The 24,085-nt window shown below is 41.5% G+C and overlaps 1 protein-coding gene across 3 annotated transcripts in view; it reads left to right on the top strand.

Moving 5' to 3' along the window:
* LOC122817246 (E3 ubiquitin/ISG15 ligase TRIM25-like) overlaps positions 1–24,085 on the top strand; it is a 1,463,860-nt gene that overhangs the window by 765,498 nt on the left and 674,277 nt on the right. For all 3 annotated transcript variants that reach the window (XM_044090466.1, XM_044090465.1, XM_044090464.1), the window contains exon 5: positions 2,809–2,895. In XM_044090466.1, the coding sequence (XP_043946401.1) occupies positions 2,809–2,895 (87 nt within the window). The remainder of the gene's footprint in view (positions 1–2,808; positions 2,896–24,085) is intronic.

Raw genomic sequence — 24,085 nt, 5'->3', positions numbered from 1 at the left:
TATTTCATACAATATATAATACATCTTAAATATTTAATTAAATATAACCTACCTCTAAATTTAACCCTCTGGGTGTCAAAGTGCCATTATTTAAAATCATTTTACTTTCAAGCACATTTCATTTCTGCTTCAACTCTCCATTTTTTTACTTGGAAAGGTCTTGCCAAAACAGTAAAGAAAAAGGTGGAGTCATCTCCACCATGTCCCCCACTAAATCACCCGATACAGATAAAGGCTTATTCAACAACTCCTTAAGATTAGAGTATCTCCCATATGAACATTTTACTATACCGGGAAATGAATAACCAACTGACTCATCCAAACATACCAAATGCCATAAGCCCAAAAGTAGTTCTCTCAAAATGGGTGAGAAGGAAGAATATTTAGAAACAAAATAAATGTCATGGAATTTATGTTAAACCACTGAGGAAAGCTATATGCTGAAACCGGTCTGGTTATAATAAACATCTACTGCTTCATTTCTCCTGGTGCTGGCCTGTTTTGTTTTCATACCAGTTTCTCTGGCCTGTGCATCTGCCGTACTTGATAGCTCTTCGTTTGCTTGCACTGATATGAAAGATGCATTTAAGGAATTACTTGACCTTAAACCTAGAGGCCAGCGGAGGTTTCAAGAACATACAAGCAGAAATTGCTGACAGGTGAGCTTTAACTGAAGAATAAGCCATCCCAACATAGAGCAGATCACACAAATAAGAGAGGACCAGAGGAATCCCCACAGATAGGGGATCCTGATGGCAAGAGAGGCACAAGACAGAAAACTTTTTCCATTTGGACATATAGGATTTTCTGGTAGCGGGTTTCATTGCCACAATCAGAACCCAGAGCATGTCCTCAAAAAAGAGGTGCCTAAAAGGGATCAAAACCCTATCACCCACAGTGTCAGTTGAGGAGTGGACAGGTGCGGATGGACAATAGATCCCTTGTCATGTGTGAGAAGATCCACACGGTGATGTAACTTGTGGTAACTGCCCCTTGCCAAGTGAGAGAGACTAGGGAACCAATGCTGTCTGGGCCAAAAGGGGGTAATCAACAAGATTTTGGTAGAGTCCCCACTGATCTTGTGCAGTGCCCAAAACAACAGAGGAAGGGGTGGGAGTGTACAGAAGCATCCCCTTCCAAGGAAAAGATAGAGTGTTCACTTTCCAAGTAACAGGACATGCGACTCTGGAACAGAATAGAGGGAGTTGTCTATTCAGAGGGAAAGTGAAAAGATCTACCTGAGGAACATATCCCTGTGAAGCACCTATTCATGAACTTGTGTTCTGGACTTTCTTGGGGAGTCTGCCACTATATTGTGTTCTGAGGGAATGCAAACTACCTGGAGAGTCACTTTATATTGAATAGCTAGATACCAAAAACACACGTAGCAAAGGTAGTAGATTCTTTTACTTCCCCACAAAATCATCTGGTACCTTGGCCTCTTGCCTTCAGGGATACATACAGCCAAATACATTCTACTTTTATATCGGGTTCAACCATTAATTAATCAATCAATCAATTAACTAATAAACTACCGAAACACTTTAATATAAAAAATAAATAAAATCTCCCATTGCCTTAAGCCTAATAAAGTGACCCATACATATTTTTAAATGCATTTTTTTATTTTTAAATACATGCATTATAACATTTTATAATACAAACATTTCATACAATATATAATACATCTTAAATATTTAATTAAATATACTCTACCTCTAAATTTAACCCTCTGGGTGTCAAAATGGCATAATTTAAAATAATTTTACTTTCAAGCGCATTTAATTTCTGCTTCAACTCACCACTTTTTACTTGGAAAGGTCTTGCCAAAACACTAAAGAAAAAAGTGGAGTCATCTCCCCCATGTGCTTTACAAAAATGATCTGCCACACATTTGCTGTCTATGCAAATCAAAGGTATGAAGAACAGCAGAGAAAGAAAAAAGGAAGGAAAATGAACAGACTGATTAAGGGACAACTCATTAACCTCTTTGGGCATAAAAGGTGGATTACTATGAAGAGACACCCTGTGTTCAACAAAAACTAAAAAAAAGGAGACACAGCCATGAGAGCCTGAAGCTCAGACACTCTCTTGGCTGAAGTGAGAGCCAAAAACAGAACAGTCTTCCAAGTATAATGTTACAAGGAAGCTGAAGAAGCAGGCTCAAAAAGAGTCTGGTTCAATTTCTCAAGTACAAAACTAAGGTCCCAAGAAGGCAAAATAGGCTTACGGGGAGGCCTGATATGAAAGATATGAAAACAAAACAGGCCAGCACCAGGAGAAATGAAGCAGTAGATGTTTATTATAACCAGACCGGTTTCAGCATATAGCTTTCCTCAGTGGTTTAACCCTGAGGGAATTCTGTTCCTCCTAGAGCTTTTTCAGTTCTGAGTATCTGTGTCCGTACGTCACCTTTATTCCCTTCTTCATGCGCGGGGAGAATACACGTGTTGTATGGTGCCTGTAAGACCTGAAGGGTTTAGTTTACTGGCGTTATGTTGGGCTAACCTTGGCATGAGATCCCTTAGGTGAAGAATATTGCAACAGTGAAATGAATTACATCTACTGTTATGGTAAAATTTTACACAACTGTACTTTCTGCCTGTATGAAACTCAACATATGAAAGGTATTCAGTAACTTGGTCACTAAGATTCCTGATGTACTGCTAATGGTACTGTTTATCCATTTATAAGTTCTAATATTTCCAATCTGTGTTTTTTTTATCCAAGTTTATATATACTTCTGCTGAAATATGAGTGACCTGCATTCATTTTTTACATGCTTTCATGTTTCTTGCTTTCAAACAGATAAAAAATCAGATGATCACACAGCTGAAGTCCCTGATATTGAAACTGGAAAGAAGCCGTCTAAAGGCAAAACTGGGCCAGGACCTGGTAAAGTCAAAAACCACATGCCTACCTTTTTGTATTTTTATATGTATTTGAGTGATTTCCAAGTGTTCATGTTGTTTTTTTTTCTTACAGCAGTCAAATTACAGCATATCTTTTGGTTGCACTGGTTTGAATCAATGAGTACTTCATGTTTCTGCTTGTGCCTGGTAACTTAATGCAGTTCACTATGTAACAAAGCAGAAAGCTCACATTGATTTAGCATGTCATATATATGAGACTGCTGTTCTGATAGTGAGGAAGAATAAATGCTTTTCTAAAGAAGTACAAGACTATTAAGACTCACTGCAGCTTCAGACAATCAATTATGACAGTAAAGGAAGAAAAGAACATTGAATCTCAAATCTTGCCATAGTGGCATTAAAGGAATTTTGCAGAGGAATGAAGTCACCTCCAATGTAGGAGGCCTTGCTATATATATATATATATTATATATATACAGATATACATATATATATATATATATATATATATATACATATATATATATATATACATATATATAAATATATATATATATATATATATATATATATATATATATATATATATACATATATATATATATATATATATATATATATATATATATATATATATATATATATATACATATATATATATATATATATATACTAACTTCAAGATTGCTGTACCTTTGAGTACAGCTACCTCGGACTTTTTGTAGTTTGTTATTCTCAGGATCAAATTAATTGTCCATTGTTTCTTTCTAATTCAAATGTTTATTTAAAATCAACCAAAAATTAGGATGATAGTTTATTAATTGTATTTAATTTTTCATCCTGACACAGAGGACCTTATTAAGCCAGGACTCAGGGCATAGGTAGAAGATGCAGCAAAATGACGTAAGTAACATTGTGTGGTTACAGACCATACATAGACCAAAACGTTCTTATTTATGTAGTGCCACAAAACCAGTAGGTGTTTATATTAATGAAGTAACAGTGTGCAGTTACAGACTATACATAGACCAAAACGTTCTTATTTATGCAGTGCCACAAAACCAGTAGGTGTTTATATTAATGATGGAAGTAACAGTAACATTGTGTGGTTACAGACCAACATAGACCAAAACGTTATTTATGTAGTGCCACAAAACCAGTAGGTGTTTATATTAATGACACAAGTAACAGTAACATTGTGTAGGTACAGACCATACATAGACCAAAACGTTCTTATTTATGTAGTGCCATAAAACCAGTAGGTGTTTATATTAATGACGCAAGTAACAGTAACATTGTGTAGTTACAGATCATACGTAGCCTAAAACATTCTTATTTATGTAGTGCCACAAAACCAGTAGGTGTTTATATTAATGACGCAAGTAACAGCAATATTGTGTAGTTACAGACCATACATAGACCAAAACGTTCTTATTTATGTAGTGCCACAAAACCAGTAGGTGTTTATATTAATGACGCAAGTAACAATAACATTGTAGAGTTACAGACCATACATAGACCAAAACGTTCTTATTTATGTAGTGCCACAAAACCAGTAGGTGTTTATAGTAATGACGGAAGTAACAGTAACATTCTGTAGTTACAGACTATAGATAGATGAAAACGTTCGTATTTATATAGTACCACAAAAGCAGTAGGTGTTTATATTAATGAAGTAACATTGTGTAGTTACAGACTATACATAGACCAAAACTTTCTTATTTATATAATGCCTCAAAAGCAGTAGGTGTTTATATTAATGACGTAAGTAACATTGTGCAGTTACAGACTATACATAGACCAAAATGTGCTTATTTATATAGTGCTACAAAAACAGTAGGTGTTTATATTAATGACGTAAGTAACATTGTGTAGTTACAGACCGACATAGACCAAAACGTTCTTAATTGTATAGTGCCACAAAAACAGTAGGTGTTTATATTAATGACATAAGTAACATTGTGCAGTTACAGACCATACATAGACCAAAATGTCCTTATTTAACCAGTAGGTGTTTATATTAATGACGGAAGTAACATCGTGTAGTTACAGACCATACATAGATGAAAACTTTCATGTTTGTATAATACCACGAAAGCAGTAGGTGTTTATATTAATGAAGTAACATTGTGTAGTGGTGTCTCTATAGTCAGGCACACTGATGTCCCACTCACCAGGCTAAACAAGGAGAAAATTACAGTCAGCTGCCTGTCAAGTGCTAGGATCCACCACATAACGCATGCACTCAAGTCACTCCACAACAAGTACAAATATGACTCTGTCATTGTCCATGTTGGTGTGAATGACTTGAGACATACCTCCCTGGACTACATGAAAAGAGACATGGAAGAGTTCTCGGATCATGTGGCCCAGGCAGGTATGACCCTAGCCCTGAGTAGCATTCTGCCTTTGCCCAGAATGATATCATAGTATAAGTACAAAATGATTGACTTCAACAATTGGCTAAGCTTCTGGTGTCATTCAAAGGGGTCCAGTATCTGTGGGCCTGGGACGACATGATTGACAAACCACGATGCTTTGCCAGAGATGGTCTGTACCTGTCCCCCCTGGGATTCAGGTTACTGGCTAAGGCTCTTGCCACCCCTATAATGCATTTTTAAGCACGGCTCAAAGGTACAAGTATCCAAAATCTGAAGGTAATGCTACTCAATGCTAGAAGTCTAAACCTCAAAATGCACTCTCTCTTGAGGGACTCCTTAAAAATGGAGAACATAGATATCTGTGCAGTAACTGAGACCTGGTTCAAGGCTCCAGAGAGTATCCCTGCACTACCAGGCTACAACTCTTACCACACTTTTCGGCCACCAAACCAGGACTGAAACACTAAAGGTGGAGGAGTGTCCATATTCACCAAGGATTTTCACACCTCCAGGCTAGTTGCCTAACACAATTCATCCGAAATTCTCCAGGTGCAACTAACACTAGGTAAGACTGCAGTCCTTATTGTAGCTTGCTACAGATCCCCCACCATGCTCCCAAGATTCTCACTACACCTTTCTAAACATACTGGAAAATATTAAGATACAACCAAACACCCTAATACTGGGTGATTTCAACTACCCTGCCATTAACTGGGAAAACTACTCGTGTACCAACACCTTTGCCAAACAGTTCTTGGAATTCATAAATTCCAATGCCCTGGATCAACTAATCCATAGTTCCACCAGGGGCTGCAATATCCCGGACTTGGTCATTACCAACATGGGAAATCGATGCTCCACACCAGTGGTCACCCCCTCGTTGGTTAGGTCTGACTGTAAGCTAATCACCTTTGACATCCACATCCCACCCTCACCCCCCAGTAAGGAAACATCTGTAAAAAAACTTCTGCAAGCCCAACTCCATGCTACTCAAGTCAGACGTGACAAACTTCATGACATCCATGCAGACAGGAACTGAAAGTTCGACTGCCGAATCTGACACTAAAGCACTGTACGAGCACATTCACTCGTGCATGAATCGTACCATCCCAAATAGAACCAAGATGCTCTCCTCCAAAAAAAGGAAGTCAATCTGGTGGTCCCCTTTCATAAACAAACTATGCAGCAAAAGAAGAAACTGTTGCAGAAAAGAGGAAAATCCCAGGATCCAAAAAAACTCCCTTACCAGCCTCAGTAAGAAGCTGAGATCCATCAAAAAATCCTCCAAAGCTACTTACGAAAATAAAATTGCCAAAGATTCCAAAGACAACCACAAGGCATTTTATAGCTATGTCAAGAATCTAAATGGCAATGTCCAGATCTGCTTTGAGCTACTACAGAATGGCATTAAATATACTGATCCCAAGGACATTGCCAATATCCTAGCAGACTGATTCAGTGCCAACTTCACCCCACTCTCAGCTCCTAAAGGGCCCATCTCATTACAGAAAAATTGCCAAATTCTGGTAATCACGGCCACACAGGTAAACAACGCACTCTCCAAAGCTAAGAATACAGCTTCCATGGGACCAGATAACATCCAGGGCTGTGTAGTACATGAACTACAAAATGAACTGGCACCTCACCTAAGTGTCATGTTTAATCATGGCCTCACCTCAGGCTTCGTGCCCACTGAGTGGCGCACAGCTACAGTTATCCCACTCCACAAGGGGGGGGATCCACCTTGGATCCTGGGAACTACTGTCCCATCAGTCTGATGAGCCTGATCTGCAAGGCCATGGAACGTATTATCATGGAACTTATAAACAAAGACACTGGCAACCTTCAAACACTGGACCCCACCCAGTTTGGGTTCGTGAAGGGCCGATCGTGTCTCCTGAATCTGATTGACTTCTTCTAATCAGTCTCCAGAGCCATGGACGAGGGTAAGGCAGTCCACAGAGCCTATTTGGACCTCGCCAAGGCCTTCGACACCATCCCCCAATCTGGAATCCTAGATAAACTTGCTAAGCTGGGCATAAATCCCTATGTCACTCGATGGGTTGCCAACTAGCTTACTGACAGTATCCTACCCTCACCAAGAATGATGCCACAATACAGAGACAAAATGATCAGCTTTAATAATTGGCTTAATTACTGGTGTCATTCTAAGGGGATCCAATGTCTGTCTGCCTGGGATGACATGCTTGACAAGCCACGCTGCTTCGCAAGGGACGGCTTGCACCTATCACCCCTGGGCTTCCGGATATTGGCAAAGGCTCTTGCCATCCCCATAGTGCCTTTTTTAGGCAAGGCTCAAATGATAAACCTACCGCCCTAGAAAACAAAAATGGAGAAAAACTAAGGGTAATACTGCTCAATGCCAGAAGTCTAAACCTCAAGATGCACGCCCTCGAAGCCCTCCTCAGTATGGAGAACATCGATGTTTGTGCTGTGACTGAAACCTGGTTCAAGGCTCCTGAGAGCACCCCAGCACTATCAGGTTATACCTCATATCATGCGTTCCGGCCCCAAAATCCGGACCGAACCACAAAAGCAGGGGGAGTATCCATATTCATAAAGGATACCCACACCTCCAGGTTAGTGGCAACGCACAAAGCATCGGAGACCATCCAGGTGCAATTAACCATAGGTAAAACTGCCCTACAGTTTGTAACATGCTACAGACCACCTTCTCAAACTCAGGAAACCTACACAGCCTTCCTGAAGACACTGGAGAGTATAAATGTCTCTCCAAATACCATCATATTGGGTGACTTCAACTACCCAAACATAGACTGGGAACATTACTCAAGCCCCAACACCCTAGCCCAAAGGTTCCTTGAGTTCATAAACTCAAATGCTATGGAACAACTAGTCACCATTCCCACAAGAGGAGAAAATATACTAGACCTGATCATCACAAACATGGGGACAAAATGCTCCACACCGAAGTATATCCCTCATTGGTGAGATCAGACCATAAATTAATCTCACTGGAGATCCACATCCCGCCCCCACCCCCAGCAAAAAAGACCACAGTGAAGAAGTTCTCAAAAGCAAACTTCACACTTCTTAAGACTGGAGTGGTATCCTTCAAGGCCCCCGAGCCAGTGGAAACCACAACCCACGCTGCTGAAACCCTTACAAATGCCTTCTACAAGCACCTCCAGGAATGTATGGATCAAGCAATCCCTAATAAAATCAAGACCCTTTCCACCAAAGGCAGGCGCCCGGTCTGGTGGACTCCAGCCATAAACAAACTCTACAACAAGAGGAGAAAGCTACTACATGACAGAGCAAAATCCCTAAATGGGAAGGCATCTCTGATCAATACTAGCAAAAAAACTACGATCACTCATAAAATCATCCAAGGCCAACTTTGAGAGAAAATCGCTAATGACACAAAAGACAATCATAAAGCCTTCTTTAGCTATGTTAGAAACCTGGGTGGAAACTCCCAGATATGCTCAGAATTAGTCCAAAATGATAAAAAATCACTGAACCCACAGACATTGCCAACATACTGGCAGACAAGGTTCAGTGCAAATTTCTCCTCCCTCCCCCAAAAGGAGAAATATCTATCCCACCAGAGTCTAGCCTCCCAAACATCTCAGATGCCCAGGTGAGAGCTGCTCTCTCTAAAGCAAAAACACAGCATCAATGGGACCAGACGGTGTCCCCGGCTGTGTGCTACCGAACTCAATGAGGAACTAAACCCACACATAAGGCTGCTGTTTAATCTTAGCCTTACTACAGGGTACCCAAAGAATGGCGTCGGCAACTGTGGTCCCACTCCACAAAGACGGTGCTTCTACGGACCCTGAAATTACCGCCCATAAGCTTGACGAGCCTTGTCTGCAAAGCTATGGAGAGGATCATAATGGAACTCATAAATAAAGACATTGGGGACCTACAGACACTGGATCCTACCCAATTTGGCTTTGTCAAGGGCAGATCCTGCCTCTTGAACTTGGTCGACTTTTTCGAAACAGTCACTAAGGCCATTGATGAGGGTAAGGCAGTTCACACAGCCTACCTTGACCTAGCAAAAGCGTTCAACACAATACCCCACTCGGGCATCATAGAAAAGCTCACCAGCTTAGATGTAAACCCATATGTCACAAGATGGGTTGCAAACTGGCTCAAGGACAGAACACACAGGGTTAAAGTTGCTGGTACCATGTCAGACTCTAAGCCGGTCACGAGTGGTGTCCCACAGGGCTCAGTCCTGGGCCCCCTCTTGTTCGGCATTTATTTTTCTGAAGTGCAGGCAAACATAGGGGGATTGTGGCTGACAAAATTTGCAGATGACTGCAAACTGGGCACCATAATTGACACTCCATCAGACACAGACATCCTCCAGAAAGGTCTCATAGAAATGGATAACTGGTGCCAGAGCCATGGCCTTAAGCTAAATGCCAAAAAATGTATAGTCATACCCTTTGGGAAAAACAAGGTAACCCCTAATTACCACATAGGTGGTAATCCATTAAACACGGAAGAAGTTATCAGGGACCTGGGGACCCAAGTTGACAGTAACCTCTCTTTTGACACTCACATTGCCAAAGTGGTTAGGAAGACCTTCTACATTGCTCACCTGATCATGAAGGGATTCACATCCAGATCAGGAGAGGTCATTGTACCCCTGTACTCTTCACTTATCAGACCAATGATTGAGTGCAATGCCCCATTCGGAATGTACCTTACCCGACACCTGCAGCAGTTGGAAAGACCCCAAAAGTTTCTCACCAACTCAAACATATGTCATACGATGCCCGACTGAAGAAACTCCAGCTCTATTCAGTCGCATACCGTCTGCTCAGAGGTGATCTGTGCCTGACATACAGGGCCATGTCCAACCCGGAATTGATGGACATGCTCCACCTCAAAAAATCCAAATCCACCAGAGCCACGAGAGCAAGAGACTTAAACCTCAACACGGATATAAATAGGACGTGCTGGAGGGACAGATTCATCACCCAGAGACTCCCTACACTATGGAACTGAATCCCAGTCCATGTGAGGCAGAGCCCCTCACTGACTCTGTTCAAGAGAAATCTTGACGAGTGGATGGGAGATCGTAGGTTTACCCCGGGAATCATCTCTGTATCACTGCTGGACAGAGGCACAGCAAACTAATGGGTATAGTATTCGCATCCTAAGGGGTGGTGAAAGCCACACACACTCTGGCTAGGCTTATAAATGCCCTAGGGCAGATAGCCTAGTATGAACCATTGACAGAATCCACACTGTAAAAGTAGCCGACTCCAAATCCAGCTCCAGACAAGTGGAGTACCTCAGGGTTCAATCCTGGGACTGCTCTTGTTTGGAATCTACTTCTCTGAAGTACAGGCCAACACTGAGGGACTCTGGCTAACAAAGTTCACAGATGACTGCAAACTAGAAGCCATTATTGAATCCCCAAATGATGTGGATATTCTACAAAAGGGCCTTACAGAAACAGATGCTTGGTGCCAGAGCCATGAGCTCAAGCTCAATGCCAAGAAGTGTATAGTTATCCCCTTTGGGAAAAAACATGTACCTATGAATTACCACATAGGTGGCAGTACACTAAACACCAAAAGTGTGATAAGAGACTTAGGAACACAGGTAGACAGTGGTCTCACCTTCGATAACCACATCGCCACAACAATCAAGAAATCCTTCTATGTGGCACACCTCATCACTAAGGCGTTTTCATCCAGAAAAAAGGAGGTCATTGTCCCACTGTACTCATCCCTCATTAGACCCATCATAGAGTACAACGCCCAGTTTGGTATGTACCTCACAAGATATCTGCAACAACTGGAAAGGCCGCAGAAACACCTCACTAAAAGAATCACAGGCCTAAAGCAGATGCCCTATGCTGACCAACTAAAAAAAACTCCAGCTGTACTCTGTCGCATATCATCTACCAGAGCTGATCTCTGCTTAACATACAAGGCTATATCAAACCCAGAGCTGCTGGACATGCCACACTTAAAGAAATCCCAATCCATCAGAGCCACACACTCCAGGGACTTAGACCTTGTCATCGCAATGAACAAAACATGCTGGAGGGATAGGTTCCTGACCCAGAGACTCCCCATACTCTGGAATAGATTGCCCACACGTCAAGCAGAGCGCCTCCTTGGCCCTCTTCAAAAGGAACCTTGATGACTGGATGGGAGATAGGCAATATACCCCGGGGATCACGTTAGTCACCCTGCTAGACAGGGGTCCAGGAAAGTTAATATTGTGGGAAAAAATAGCCAGGGAATTGTTATGGCTAGGCTTGTATAGGCCCTAGTGCCGATAGCCTAGTACTAACTTATGAACCTATTGTGTAGTTACAGACCATACATAGACCAAAACGTTCTTATTTGTATAGTGCCACAAAAGCAGTAGGTGTTTATATTAGTGATGGAAGTAACATTGTATAGTTAACAGACTATACACAGACCAAAACATTCTTATTTATATAGTGCCACAAAAGCAGTAGGTGTTTATTTTAATGAAGTAACATTGTGTAGTTACAGACTATACTTAGACCAGAACGATCTTATTTATATAGTGCCACAAAAACAGTAGGTGTTTCTATTAATGACGCAAGTAGCATTATGTAGTTACAGACTATACATAGACCAAAACGTTCTTATTTATACAGTGCCACAAAAGCAGTAGATAGTTAAGCCCAAATCATAGAAAATTGCATTCAGATGTTTACCAGGTAAAGGGACTAATCCAGCGATTATTTCCGCTATTACCTAGGCCTGTAAGGCACAGTAATAATGAAGTAGTGAACATACAGTTTATCATAAATTCTGTAAATAATTTATAAAAGTATTTTGATATGCATTCAACCTTCACGTGGTGACTGTCAGCCAAATGTAAGATAATGAGAATACTTGACAAAAGGTAATGTAGGGGCTTGTAGTTCAACCTTAACAAGGGAAACAAAGACATTTCAAGGTTAAATCAAAAATGAACACTTGATTATCTAAGTGGAAATTAATCTAGAGATAGCAAGTTTTCCAAAATACAGAATGAAGTTATCTAGACTCTCTGTGAAGTTTAGATGCAGGGCTTGCCTTTAGATTTTGAAAGTTGTGCAGTCAGATGTATTTTTAGAAGCTGCTACTGACTTCTAGATGAGTATTTTTATGTTAGAATAAGAGCTTGCAATGTTTAGGCCATAAGCAGATGTCCAAGGAATAAAAGACTATGGGGACGCTCAGCTTTCAAAAATTTGTGATGCTTGTATGCTAAAGGGGGAGGGCAACAATTTGAAGAAAGGTTTGTTCTTTAACATGGAGCCATTTAACTCTGCCTTGAATAAAACAGTGTTGTTCTTTTCTCTAAAAAAAATATACATATAGATATAGATATATATATATACACACACACACACACACACACACACACATATATATATATATATATATATATATATATATATATATATATATAGAGCCTAGTCACTATAAATTGAAGTTATTTTTCAGTACTAGCAGAATCCACAGTACTGCAGGATCTCATTCCAGTGGGCAAGACTTTTGCATTGCTCTTCCTAGTGATGAAAGCAGAAATGCACACATAACCAGCACAAATTAGCTTGACAATGACAGAGTTCATTTTTAATAATAAAAAAAACAGGCCTCAAAACTTGGACACAGACTACAATGTATACAGTGGCACTGTGTCAGAAGCCACAGGAAGAACCCCAGAAGTCTAACAACAAAAGTAAAAACTTAGGATGATGCTCTTCGTGTTTCACTGTTATAGTCATTACATTTGGGTTATCTGCTTGCAGGTAGCCCTCAGCTGGCCTGATTATCAAAGTCTTGGATCCTGCATCGGATGCGGTCTCTTCTTCCATGACGTCAGGTAATCAGGGGTATAAAGCATGCAGCCGACACCATTACATCAGTCTTAATTGTCACGCAGTGCCCGAAGCAGAAACAGTTCGCAAGTGCCGGTCGGCTGACTCCTGAAGTTTTCGTTTTCAAGTTTTAGAACCGAAGTCTTCAAAAAAGCTAAGTACCACGTTGGGGATCCTTTTTCTTGCTCTAAACCGATGTTAGTAAAAGTTAATAACTTTATTGCTTGTGGAAAGCAAATCGCTCATAAAGATTTTCATTTGTACTGCATTCCTTGCTTAGGCCCAGACCACAACGTCCCTCGCTGTTGGTATTGTGCCTTATTCAATCCTCAAACTATTCGTTGTCGGTTCTTTTTTGCATCAAACTATTTTGGTACTCGGTTTAATTATCCAGAAATGGCTTTGGTAAGCCATCCGACTACCAACATTCTGAAAAAACATAAAGATAAAGGCAGAGACAGACTGCACAGTTCCAAAGCTACTGACGACGCTTCCGTTAAGCTAGTCGCCATTTCGCCGGTACTCAGTGAGGCTCTTTCACAGCCCCTGATACTCGGTACTTCAGATTCGCAGGCCTCTACTGAGACCCATTCAGAGTCTGGTATGCCACGAGATGCTTCTTCGACTATGGAACCTGCGGATGTCTCTACCTTGAATGGGTAGGCACCGGCTTCTGAGGGTGTATTCAGGCCTACTGACTTGCATATCAAACCAATGCCATCTTCTTCTTCAAGGCCTAAAACGCGACCCATGCCTAGAAAACTGACGTCCAAACCGCATGGTCAGGCCCATATGCCTAAAAAACAAATGATAACAATGGCTGAAGACCTTATTGCTCTAATTAAGGGAAGCCAGCCTTCTCCCTCTAAGAGACCTAAAACTGATTTTCCTTCTGATTCTTCTGATCAGGATTCTGAAATTTCTGTTTCTTCTGATGACCAGGATTTGCCCTTATCTACCTATGAGGATTCTGATGCAGAGGACTGCATACCCTCTGCTTCCCCACCAGAAGATTTTTCTTTTGGTGAAACTTTGCACACTCTTAGGGAGCATTTCCGCTGGGAAAGCCAGGATTACTCTGATTCCAAAAAGAGAGGCTTAGGGAGTTCTTACTCCTACCTAAACACAGGCCTTTAGCTATCCCTCCTGTACTAGAAATTGTAGATGATGCCTTCTTGGAATCTAGCCTGGCGCCAGACACTTTACCTTCAACTCCCAGGAAACCTGACAGGTATTACAGAGTACCTGACTCTCACAAATTCCTCTTTAAGAATCCTACTGCGGACCCAGAGACCATTTCACAGGGACCCAAAGGCATTAAGGCTACTACTGCCAAAAACCCTAATAACCCTCTGATAGAGATTCCAGGGCCCTGGACAGATGGGGTAAGAAGGAATACATTTCTGCTACTTTGGCCATTAGGGCCTTAAACTGCCAGTTTCTTATGTTAAAGTATCAGCAGCATATTATTGGACTACTTAAACAGAAGATGATGTTGATTCCTGACTGTGCTGAAAATAAAGAATTACAGGATTTAATGCATTCTGCTGAACAAGTTGGTAAACATACTTTGCAATGTGTTTTTGACTCTTTAGAAGCATCTTGCAGGGCTGCTGTCACTGGGTCTGTTCCTAGAAGGCATGGTTGGCTTAAGGAGCAAAATTTGCTAGATCATATTAAAGCTAAATTACTGGATGATCCCTTAAATCAAGACCGCCTGTTTTGGCAACAAAGCAGAAGTACTTAAAAAGATGGAGGAAAAAGCTAAATCTATGCAAACTGTTAAAGGTTTCCTGCAAGTACAACCTCCCAGATTTAGTAGACATTAGCCCTCTAAGAACTGGGCCTTTCCCGTCTCTTCCAGGCCTTCTCAGTCCAAACCCAGGAACAGCAGACCACCTAGGCTACAGTCTCAAGGTCTACGGGCATAAGCAGTGGGGAGTTCCCACTTCCAAAGCTGGAAGTAGTAAGACACCCCCCTATGGTAAACTGTCACAATGACTTAACCTTAAACCTTCCAAGCCCTGCTCAACTGCCTGCTCCCTTAGGGGGAAAGATCGCCCTGCATGCAAAAAACTGGAAACTCATTACCCAAGACAAATGGGTTTTAAATATAGTTTCCCAAGGATACAGATTCCACTTCCACACCTTACCATCCCCAAAAGGTTGGCAAGACCTACTCCCAAATCAGCGGGCAGAGGCTCAACAGCAGGTTCTCTCTCTTCTAAGTATCAGTGCTATTCAGCCTGTCCCAGCAGAGGAATAGGGACAAGGTTTTTACTCAAGACTTTTTCTGGTACCCAGAAAAGACAACTCCTGGCATCCTATCCTAGACCTCTCATTTCCAAACACCTTTTTGGTAATCCCAAAATTCAAAATGCTAACTCTTCATAAGCTGCTCCCCATGCTAGGCAAAAATACCTGGTTGGCAACATTGGACTTAAAGGAAGCTTACCTGCACATTCCAATAAGGGAATCTTGCAGAAAACTACGCTTCAGAGCAAGCTATATGCACTATCAGTTCTCTGGACTGCCGTTTGGCTTATCTACTGCACCCATTCACAAAGTGCCTAGCTCCAGTCATTGCATTCTGCAGACAAAGAAATATTCCAATATACCCATACCTGGACTATTGTCTAATTCAGGCAGAAAGCCAGGACATACTATTAAATCATCTGGCATTTGTAAAGAAAGTGCTAACCTCACAGGGGTACACCATAAATGAAAAGAAATCTCACCCAGTACCCTGCCAACAAATTGTATTCCCGGGAGCAAGCTTGAACACAACTTCCCAGATGGCCTACCTCACTCCAGGGAAACAAGTTTATTTGACAGCCTACTTCAAACTACTGGTCACAAAGACCCAACTATCTGCAAGGAAAATACTGCAAGCCCTGGGATTCATGCCCTCTTGCATCCTACTAATTCCATATGCAAGACTGCATATGAGGAAACTACAATGGTATCTAAAAAGCGTATGGTGTCAACATTCTCAGGTTCTGGAATCAATGATTCCTATCATTCCTTGTATAAAGACAGAGTTCCTTTGGTGGGCAGAGGCCTGCTACCACAACAAGGGACTGTCATTCACTGTAACCCTTGCCGCCCAAACCCTAACAACAGAAGCATCAGACTATGCATGAGGGGCTCACTTGGCAGGGCAGTGCATTTAGGGCAAATGGAACCCGAGTCAAATGCACCTGCATATCAATCAGAAAGAAATGTTAGTTGTACAGAATTCTCTGACAGCCTTCAAGGACCACATTCTTCCAGGACAATTATTGGTAAAGACAGACAACACCACTGTTATGTGGTACATAAACAAGCAGGGGGGAACCCACTCATTCCCTCTCTGCAGAATAGCCATGGCACTGTGGAACACAGCCTTGAGCTACCAAGTGTACCTACAAGCTCAATTCCTGCCAGGCAAGCTAAATTCACTGGCAGATGACTTAAGCAGAAATCTCATGGAGCTACACAAATGGAAACTGGAACCAAAGATATTCAATATTTTGAGAAACAAATGGGAGAGCCCAGAGATAGACCTGTTTGCCTCCCCTCAGAACTACCAATTGGACAAATTCTGCACAAGGACTCCTCCACAGACAAGCTTGGAAGGTGGATACCCTGTCCTTCACCTGGGAAAGCCTCTCAGTCTATGCTTTTCCCCCTCTGCCTATCCTTTCGAAAGTTCTGCTAAAGATCAAAAATGACAAACCAAGGACAATACTCATTGCACCAGACTGGCCATGCCAACACTCGTACCCCCTCTTGCACAGTATGTCACTGCTGGAACTATGGCACCTGCCTCAGACCCCTTCCCTGCTGTCCCAGTAGGAGGGCCAGATTCTGCACCCCCAGCTTCAAACCCTGAACCTTGCAGCCTGACTAATTACCTGAGCTCTCCAATACCATCCCTCAGTAAGCAAGTGCTGGATGTCATTCTGGAGGAAGGAGGCCTAGTAGTAGAAAATCCTATGCTGAAAAGTGGAAAAGATACTGTTCCTGGAGCCAGACTCAGTGGATGCCCAGCTTACCGCATGTTCTTCAATACTTAACAGAGATGCTCTACAAGGGCCTTTCCTTCTCATCTATTAAAATTCATGCCTCAGCCATTTCAGCACATTATAATACTGAGCCACCCCTCTTCTCTCACCCCCTGCTGAAGCAATTCCTCAGAGGGGCCAAAATTTTAAGACCACCCAGGAGAGCCCCTACTCCAGCCTGGGACCTTAACTTTGTATTGGAAAAGCTCACTCTACCTCCTTTTGAGCCATCTGCAACTGCAGAGTTGAAATTCCTTTCTTGAAAAACAGCCTTCCTTTTAGCCATCACTTCAGCAAGAAGAGTGTCTGAATTACAGGCCCTAATGGCAGTGGAGCCCTTCATCATCTTCCATGCAGACAGGGTATCCCTCAGGACCAACCATTCCTTTATGCCCAAGGTGGTATCCAGTGTGGCCCTTAATCAGTCCATTCATTTGCCAGACTTCTTTTCTAATCCACAGAACAAAGGAGAATGAATAATACACTCTTTGGACATGCACAAACAACTTAGATTTTATTTGGACAGGACTAAGCCTCTCAGGAAAACTGAACAGTTGCTAGATGCCTTTGCTGCAGGGACAGAGGGGAAGGCCATTTCAAAGCAAACCATTTCTAAGTGGATAGGCCATTGCATTCATTTCTGCTATCAGCACCATAGAAAACCTACCCCACAGGGGATAAGATCACATTCCACCAGGGCAGCATCTACTTCAACAGCCTTTCTCAGAGGTGTCCCTACCAGGGACATCCTAGAGGCTGCTACCTGGAGCTCTGTACATACCTTCACCAGGCATTACCACTTGCCTGTTTTTTTCTAAATCCAGAGCTGGTTTTGCCACTGCAGTCTTGCAGGGCTTAATAGCTGGTTTTAATGCTCTCTAACTGCCTTCTTCTTCCTTAGCTTTGGGAATCTACCCAAATGTAATGACTGCAACAGTGAAGCATGAAGAACATAGTACAGTTGTGTACACTTACCATAAATGTAGATGTTCGAGTGTATTCACTGTTGCAGTCCTGGTTACCCTACCTCCAGCACCCTGACTTCTATTGGCTATACCTTTCTTCTTGTTTACTGTATTTAAGCTTTCTGGTGTATTTGTTTTTTGTTGGAGGTGTAACCTTGTATATAATTGCTTCCCATTATGGGGTCACCTGGCATCTGGGGCAAGAAAAACTGATGGAATGGCATCGGCTGCATGCTTTATAACCCTGACTACCTGACGTCATGGAAGAAGAGACAGCATCCGACACAGGACCCAAGACTTAGATAATCAGGCCAGCTGAGGGCTATAGGGCAAGCAGATAACCCAAATGTAATGACTGCAACAGTAAATACAGTCGAACATCTACATTTATGATAAGTGTACACAACTGTACATTTTACAGAAATCTTGCAGGATTGATGTGGAGATCAAACCCTGCAGTTGAGAAGGACCATTAGCAGTATTTCCTCTGTGATGTGGATTATTCAGGAAGTGTATTTAGTGGGGCTTAAGAATGTCTGTGCAGACCTGTGTGGTGCAGTTAGAATCTGACTGGCACAGCCTCTGCAGAAAGCAAGTGTATGCTTTGGCACCCCATATAAAATATCAGCAATCCATGATTCAGATGTATCCTTATGACACAAGGCAAAGTCACACAGGAGGCTTGTAGTACAGGGCAGTGCACTTTGTTGAGACTGAAAGCATAATTGATATTGAGCATAATGTATGCATTAATTTTCCTAGTTTACACAAAAAAATGGGCAACCCTGTGAGGGGTTTCCAGTTGTTAAAAGTAATGACATGGCCATTGAAAGTCACAGAGAAGTTGAGCCAGATCTCCAGTTGTATAGCTAAAGAAAATTTCTATTGCTTAGATTTGATATAGCTATTTTTAAATCTGGTAGGTATGCAAGAAGTCAAGAGCTTTGTTTTTCAAAACTTTACTAAAAGCGCACCTAAACACATGCTGGCTATGCCCTTGCAACTCCCACTCTAATATCACCCTCCCCATCCAACCACTACCTTTCTTTCCACTCCACTAACTACCTTGATTATAGCAAGCTCAGATGCTCATAAGCCAGTACTTATTTTACAGCAAGAACTTCTTCTTGTAACATTTGTTAATGTCTGTTATGTACTTCACAGATAAAGATTCTAGTTGTCTACTGATGTACTATGTTCTTCATCTGTAAATATGTTGTAAGTAATTGCTATGTAAATTGTTAATCGCTATGTAATCCAATGTAACTACTGTCTGTTTATCTTAACTGTGGAGCTTTTCTCCCCGGGCCTCTGCTGAAAATGGACCTACGTCCAGTCAGACACTCCCGGTCAACAAATATAAATAAATAAATAAATTGTTTTTTTGCAAAATGACTATAAAATGACACATTCAGAACCATTCCAAGAGCACAATAAAATACTTAAAAAAAGGACTCCAGCAATTTCATAAACAAACTTAGAGGTTTTAGGTATGGTTCAAGTCATCTTCATGTTTCGTATTCCTGATGCATAACTGCCTTGTGTCAAATTAGTAACAGATTGTGTTAACAGATTAGGTCTTAGTAGTAAGTCATTGGAAATGCTTTGCACAAGCAGCAAAGATGAAGACATAGCATAGTAGATATTGACTTTACAATAGCTTGAATAAGAAGTTACTTGGATAAGTCTGAGGCTGGGAATTGCTTTACTTGAGAGTATTCATCTGATTACAGGTACAGCTGCCTTATTAGTTAATAAGCAGAGTGTGTGCTGAGAGCACTGGCACTGTCCATAATGCTGGCTGAGAGCACTGGCACTGTCCGTAATGCTGGCTGAGAGCACTGACACTGTCCATAATGCTGGCTGAGAGCACTGGAACTGTCCATAATGCTGGCTGAGAGCACTGGCACTGTCCATAATGCTGGCTGAGAGCACTGGCACTGTCCATAATACTGGCTGAGAGCACTGGCACTGTCCATAATACTGGCTGAGAGCACTGGCACTGTCCATTTTGCCGGCTGAGAGCACTCGCACTGTCCATAATGCTGGCTGAGAGCACTGGCACTGTCCATATTGCCAGCTGAGAGCACTGGCACTGTCCATAATGTCGGCTGAGAGCACTGGCACTGTCCATATTGCCGGCTGAGAGCACTGGCACTGTCCATAATGTCGGCTGAGAAGACTGGTAAGGCCCATAATGCTGGCTGAGAGCACTGGCACTCTCCATAATGCTGACTACCACAAATCTTACTTTGAAGGTCTGTCTCTACTAAGTTTTCACTTTGGAGTATTATTTCGGTACCATCATGCATGGCTCTTCAGAAGTTGTCCCTGCCAACCCTTTGAGAGGGCCAGAATCAAGCCGTGTTTAGCACATGCCATTTTCTCCATACCTGGGTTAAAAGGCCTGGTCTTTTCAGAGGCCACAGTTCTTTTCAGCTGCTTGCAATGTTCCATATTCTTAAAGTAGTGATCACATGAAAGCATCAGTGTCTGTTGCTAAAAAAAAAATCACAGATTGTTCTGTCTGTGACTAGGCCATGACACAGATCACTGTGATCACTGCCAACTGCCACTTGAGAAGCTCAAGGCGTAGTTTATTAAACAGCACCTATCATCTGCATGTCACAGAGTGACTGAATGACGTATCTAAATGCATCGCTTGTGAGGCTGACAAGCACAAGCTAAAGTACCCAGAGACCAAGTGTAAGAGGTCTGGCTGCCTTTGCACCTGCCATGGTTGTGGTGGTTTATGTTCTGTATCTTGATTTGTGATAATCTGAAAGTCATCCCTTAGCTCGTCATTTTTGACAATGCTAAGACTGAGCAAAGAGGTTCGTCCTTGGTAGCCACTTTTGGTTGTGAGATCCAGACAATCCCCCTTTTAATTCAGTACCCTTGGGGACAGTTCATTGTAGTTTCGAGCAGGAGCCTGAATCATTGGATCAAGACATCAAGCTTGATTCTGGCTTTGAGACATCTGCCTTTTCTGTCTACTCCTGCAGTGCTAGCTGACTCACTGGCAGTGCTTGACATCCTCACATTGCTCATCTCTGCTTGCTTTTTGGTCTTTAGTTGTTCCCATGACCAGACTAGGTTTTAGAATGTAGTTGGATGATAGAATGGGTGAAAGTTTGTACACTCCAGTGAGTAGCTCAGTTGTTGGAAAGGTCCATTGCTAGGCACAGTGCTGTGGTCATCTCACCATCCAGTAGAGCAGGCTTCCCAGCATAGCTGGCCTAGTGTTGACCTTTAAATGGCTGACTGTGTAACTAACTGTTTTTCTCAAGTCTGCTTTTGAGATGTGTTATTCCCCCCCGTCTTCCTAATCCTTGCTGTCACAAAGCAATAAGATTGACATTCTATTTTCTGTAAGTCCACGAAACCAAATGAAACCAAGAAATACACAAAAAAAGCTCAAGCCTTCACAAACAGGTGCTGCATTTATTGTTCGTACTGCAACTACGAACAACAAATGTAGCACCTGTTTGTGAAGGCTTGAGCTTTTTTGTACATTCTATTTTCTGAAATATTAGTCACCTGGAGGGGATGGTCTATTCTTAGCCTTTCATAGTGTGAATGTCTCCACACTCTTTGAACTCCTTCACCTAAATAGAACCAGTAGTAAGCAAACACATGCTCTAGAGACCTAGATGTATGCTACCACATTGGTGACATCATGACATGTCAGATACCTAACTCAATGTACCCCAAATTTCTGAAATAAATTAACATCACCTATAAAGCAGAGTACTTCCAGGCTGTTTTTTAAATGTTACTTGAGAAGACTGGACTAACCCAACTCACCAACCAACCAATAAAAATACAAACTAGCTTATACCCTTTGTGTTCTGACCCTATTTCATCCCACACTCCCCATATAATTTACTTTATCATTCTCCAGGCCACTTTCCTCTGCATTCCTTTTATCCTTCTGCAGGTATCATGGCACACAGTTGGGAAACAAAATACACACTTAACAGTTCTTATCATATAGCTTCCATAACTTACCCCGTATTCCCAGCCACTCAGACCTCAAATTTTTAACTTCATGTACTCTTTGGTTAATTCCATCCATGCTTCTTTCCACTAACTAAGCTACTGTAGCTACTATAATTTAGCCACCAGCATCCTCTACATAATGACACCTATCTAACACAAACAATGGCCCACAAAAGGCGAACCATATTTCATGGCCACAATTCACCTCATACATCAATATGCATAGTGCTAGCTGATGACCTTTAATGCTTTCACCTCAATACAACTTCCCAAAGCCTCCCACCATGCAAAACATTTCCCAGAATAACACCCCCCCCCCCATCTTCTACACAGCAAAATATACAACTTCCAGCAATGAAAAATATTTACAAAGCTTATTACCTGTTTTCTCAAATGGATAAAAAATGTTCTGTCTTTTTGTATATGTGTGTCCTCAGACAAAGTATTGCCTGGGACAGGATCCTAAATCCAGGTCTTACCACTACCACAATTCAGACTGGGAACCTAAACAACACCCTATCCCTTTTCCATTAACAATTCTGTAGGCAAACATTAGTGATAACAGTAACCCTCAGAACCTCAATGAACAGTCCCTTTCCAATGATCAGTGCTTCACTCTACCCACATCCAAGCCAAAACAGCTAGCAGATGCTATTCATATGCACAAAACATTATTAAAGATTGAAGACTTGTTCTCAGATATCAATCCAGACATTTTAGCTATCACATAAAAATGACAAAAACACCTGTCTACCCATTTACTTTCGTAAACCATTATTTTGACATTTATTTGGATAATTGACCTTATCTCAAGGCAGTTGGAGAAACAGTATTACTAATGAAAAAAAACCCCACAAAGTGAAGATTTTTCTGTGCCATTTCTTTGTGGTGGGTGTATGAGCTCATCAAGAAAAGTGGACTTTCTCATGCTAAAAGATGTATTTTTTATTTTAGTCACTTCAGTGGAACTATATTAAGTTTAATAAAGTTGTTTGCATTTTCTGAATGTCCACTTATTTCCTGATTCTGTGTAATGTGGTTCTGCCGTCTGATGATGTAATAGTGGCTAGGCATGTTTTCTGTACTCTGCAGCAGATTTCTGTGCACAGTGATGCAGAATACAGCACGATCAGTAGTCAAGTAGACAACAGTTCATAAATAAAGGATCTGTACGGTTTAATAAATCACATGTTGACTTCTGGCAAACTGCATGAACAAAACTATTTAGATATAGTTTGCAAACATCTCCCCCTTCATAACGCCCAGAGCTAACCTCCACTGTAGTAAGCATGCCTCTCATCCACTGCTGCCATACTTTACCAGTCTGTCCCTAAAAACCTAGTAGAAAGTACCCACAACTCATAATTCAGAGGAGAAAATAAAATGTACCAGTAAAAACAAGATCAGTGTACTTGCTTCTCCAGTGGCCATGTCATCTAACCTCTGTGACATTCCTTCTTCCTCTGTCCAGATTTACTCTTTTTCCATTCTACTTTCCTGCTGAGTTGTGAGTTATAGTGTATGTATTGCAAATATTGGTAAAGTCTGATTGAATTTTAGTTAGATTTATGCAGCAATACTTATGCTGTGTTATATTAACATCAAAGTTCTTGTATTGTCTTAATGTTTGGACTTATCCTAATAACATTCTACATTTTTATCAACAATAAAAATATTTTTACCAGGGTTGAGCATGCATTTCATTAGTTTTGATCTCTGCACTAGGTCAAAACTAGAAGATTGTAATTGTATCTCTGATTGTAGCTGTCTTATGTGTTTGAGACATGGATGCCAAGAAACTCACCTCAAGAATGAAGCTGGAGAGGTGAATCTTAGCATCTGTCAAGAGCACATAATAAAAGATTACGATCTGTGACCTGATCAAAATTCTTTGTAGTGCATACAGTTTTATCTACTCCATCTACTACCAGTTACAGGGGAAAAAGAACAAAAG

This window comes from Protopterus annectens, chromosome 12.part0 (assembly GCF_019279795.1).
Source record: "Protopterus annectens isolate FY-2018-M chromosome 12.part0, PAN1.0, whole genome shotgun sequence".
Taxonomy (NCBI): Eukaryota; Metazoa; Chordata; order Ceratodontiformes; family Protopteridae; genus Protopterus; species Protopterus annectens.
Note: the sequence above shows the minus strand (reverse complement) of the source record. Positions and strands in the feature narration are given on the sequence as shown.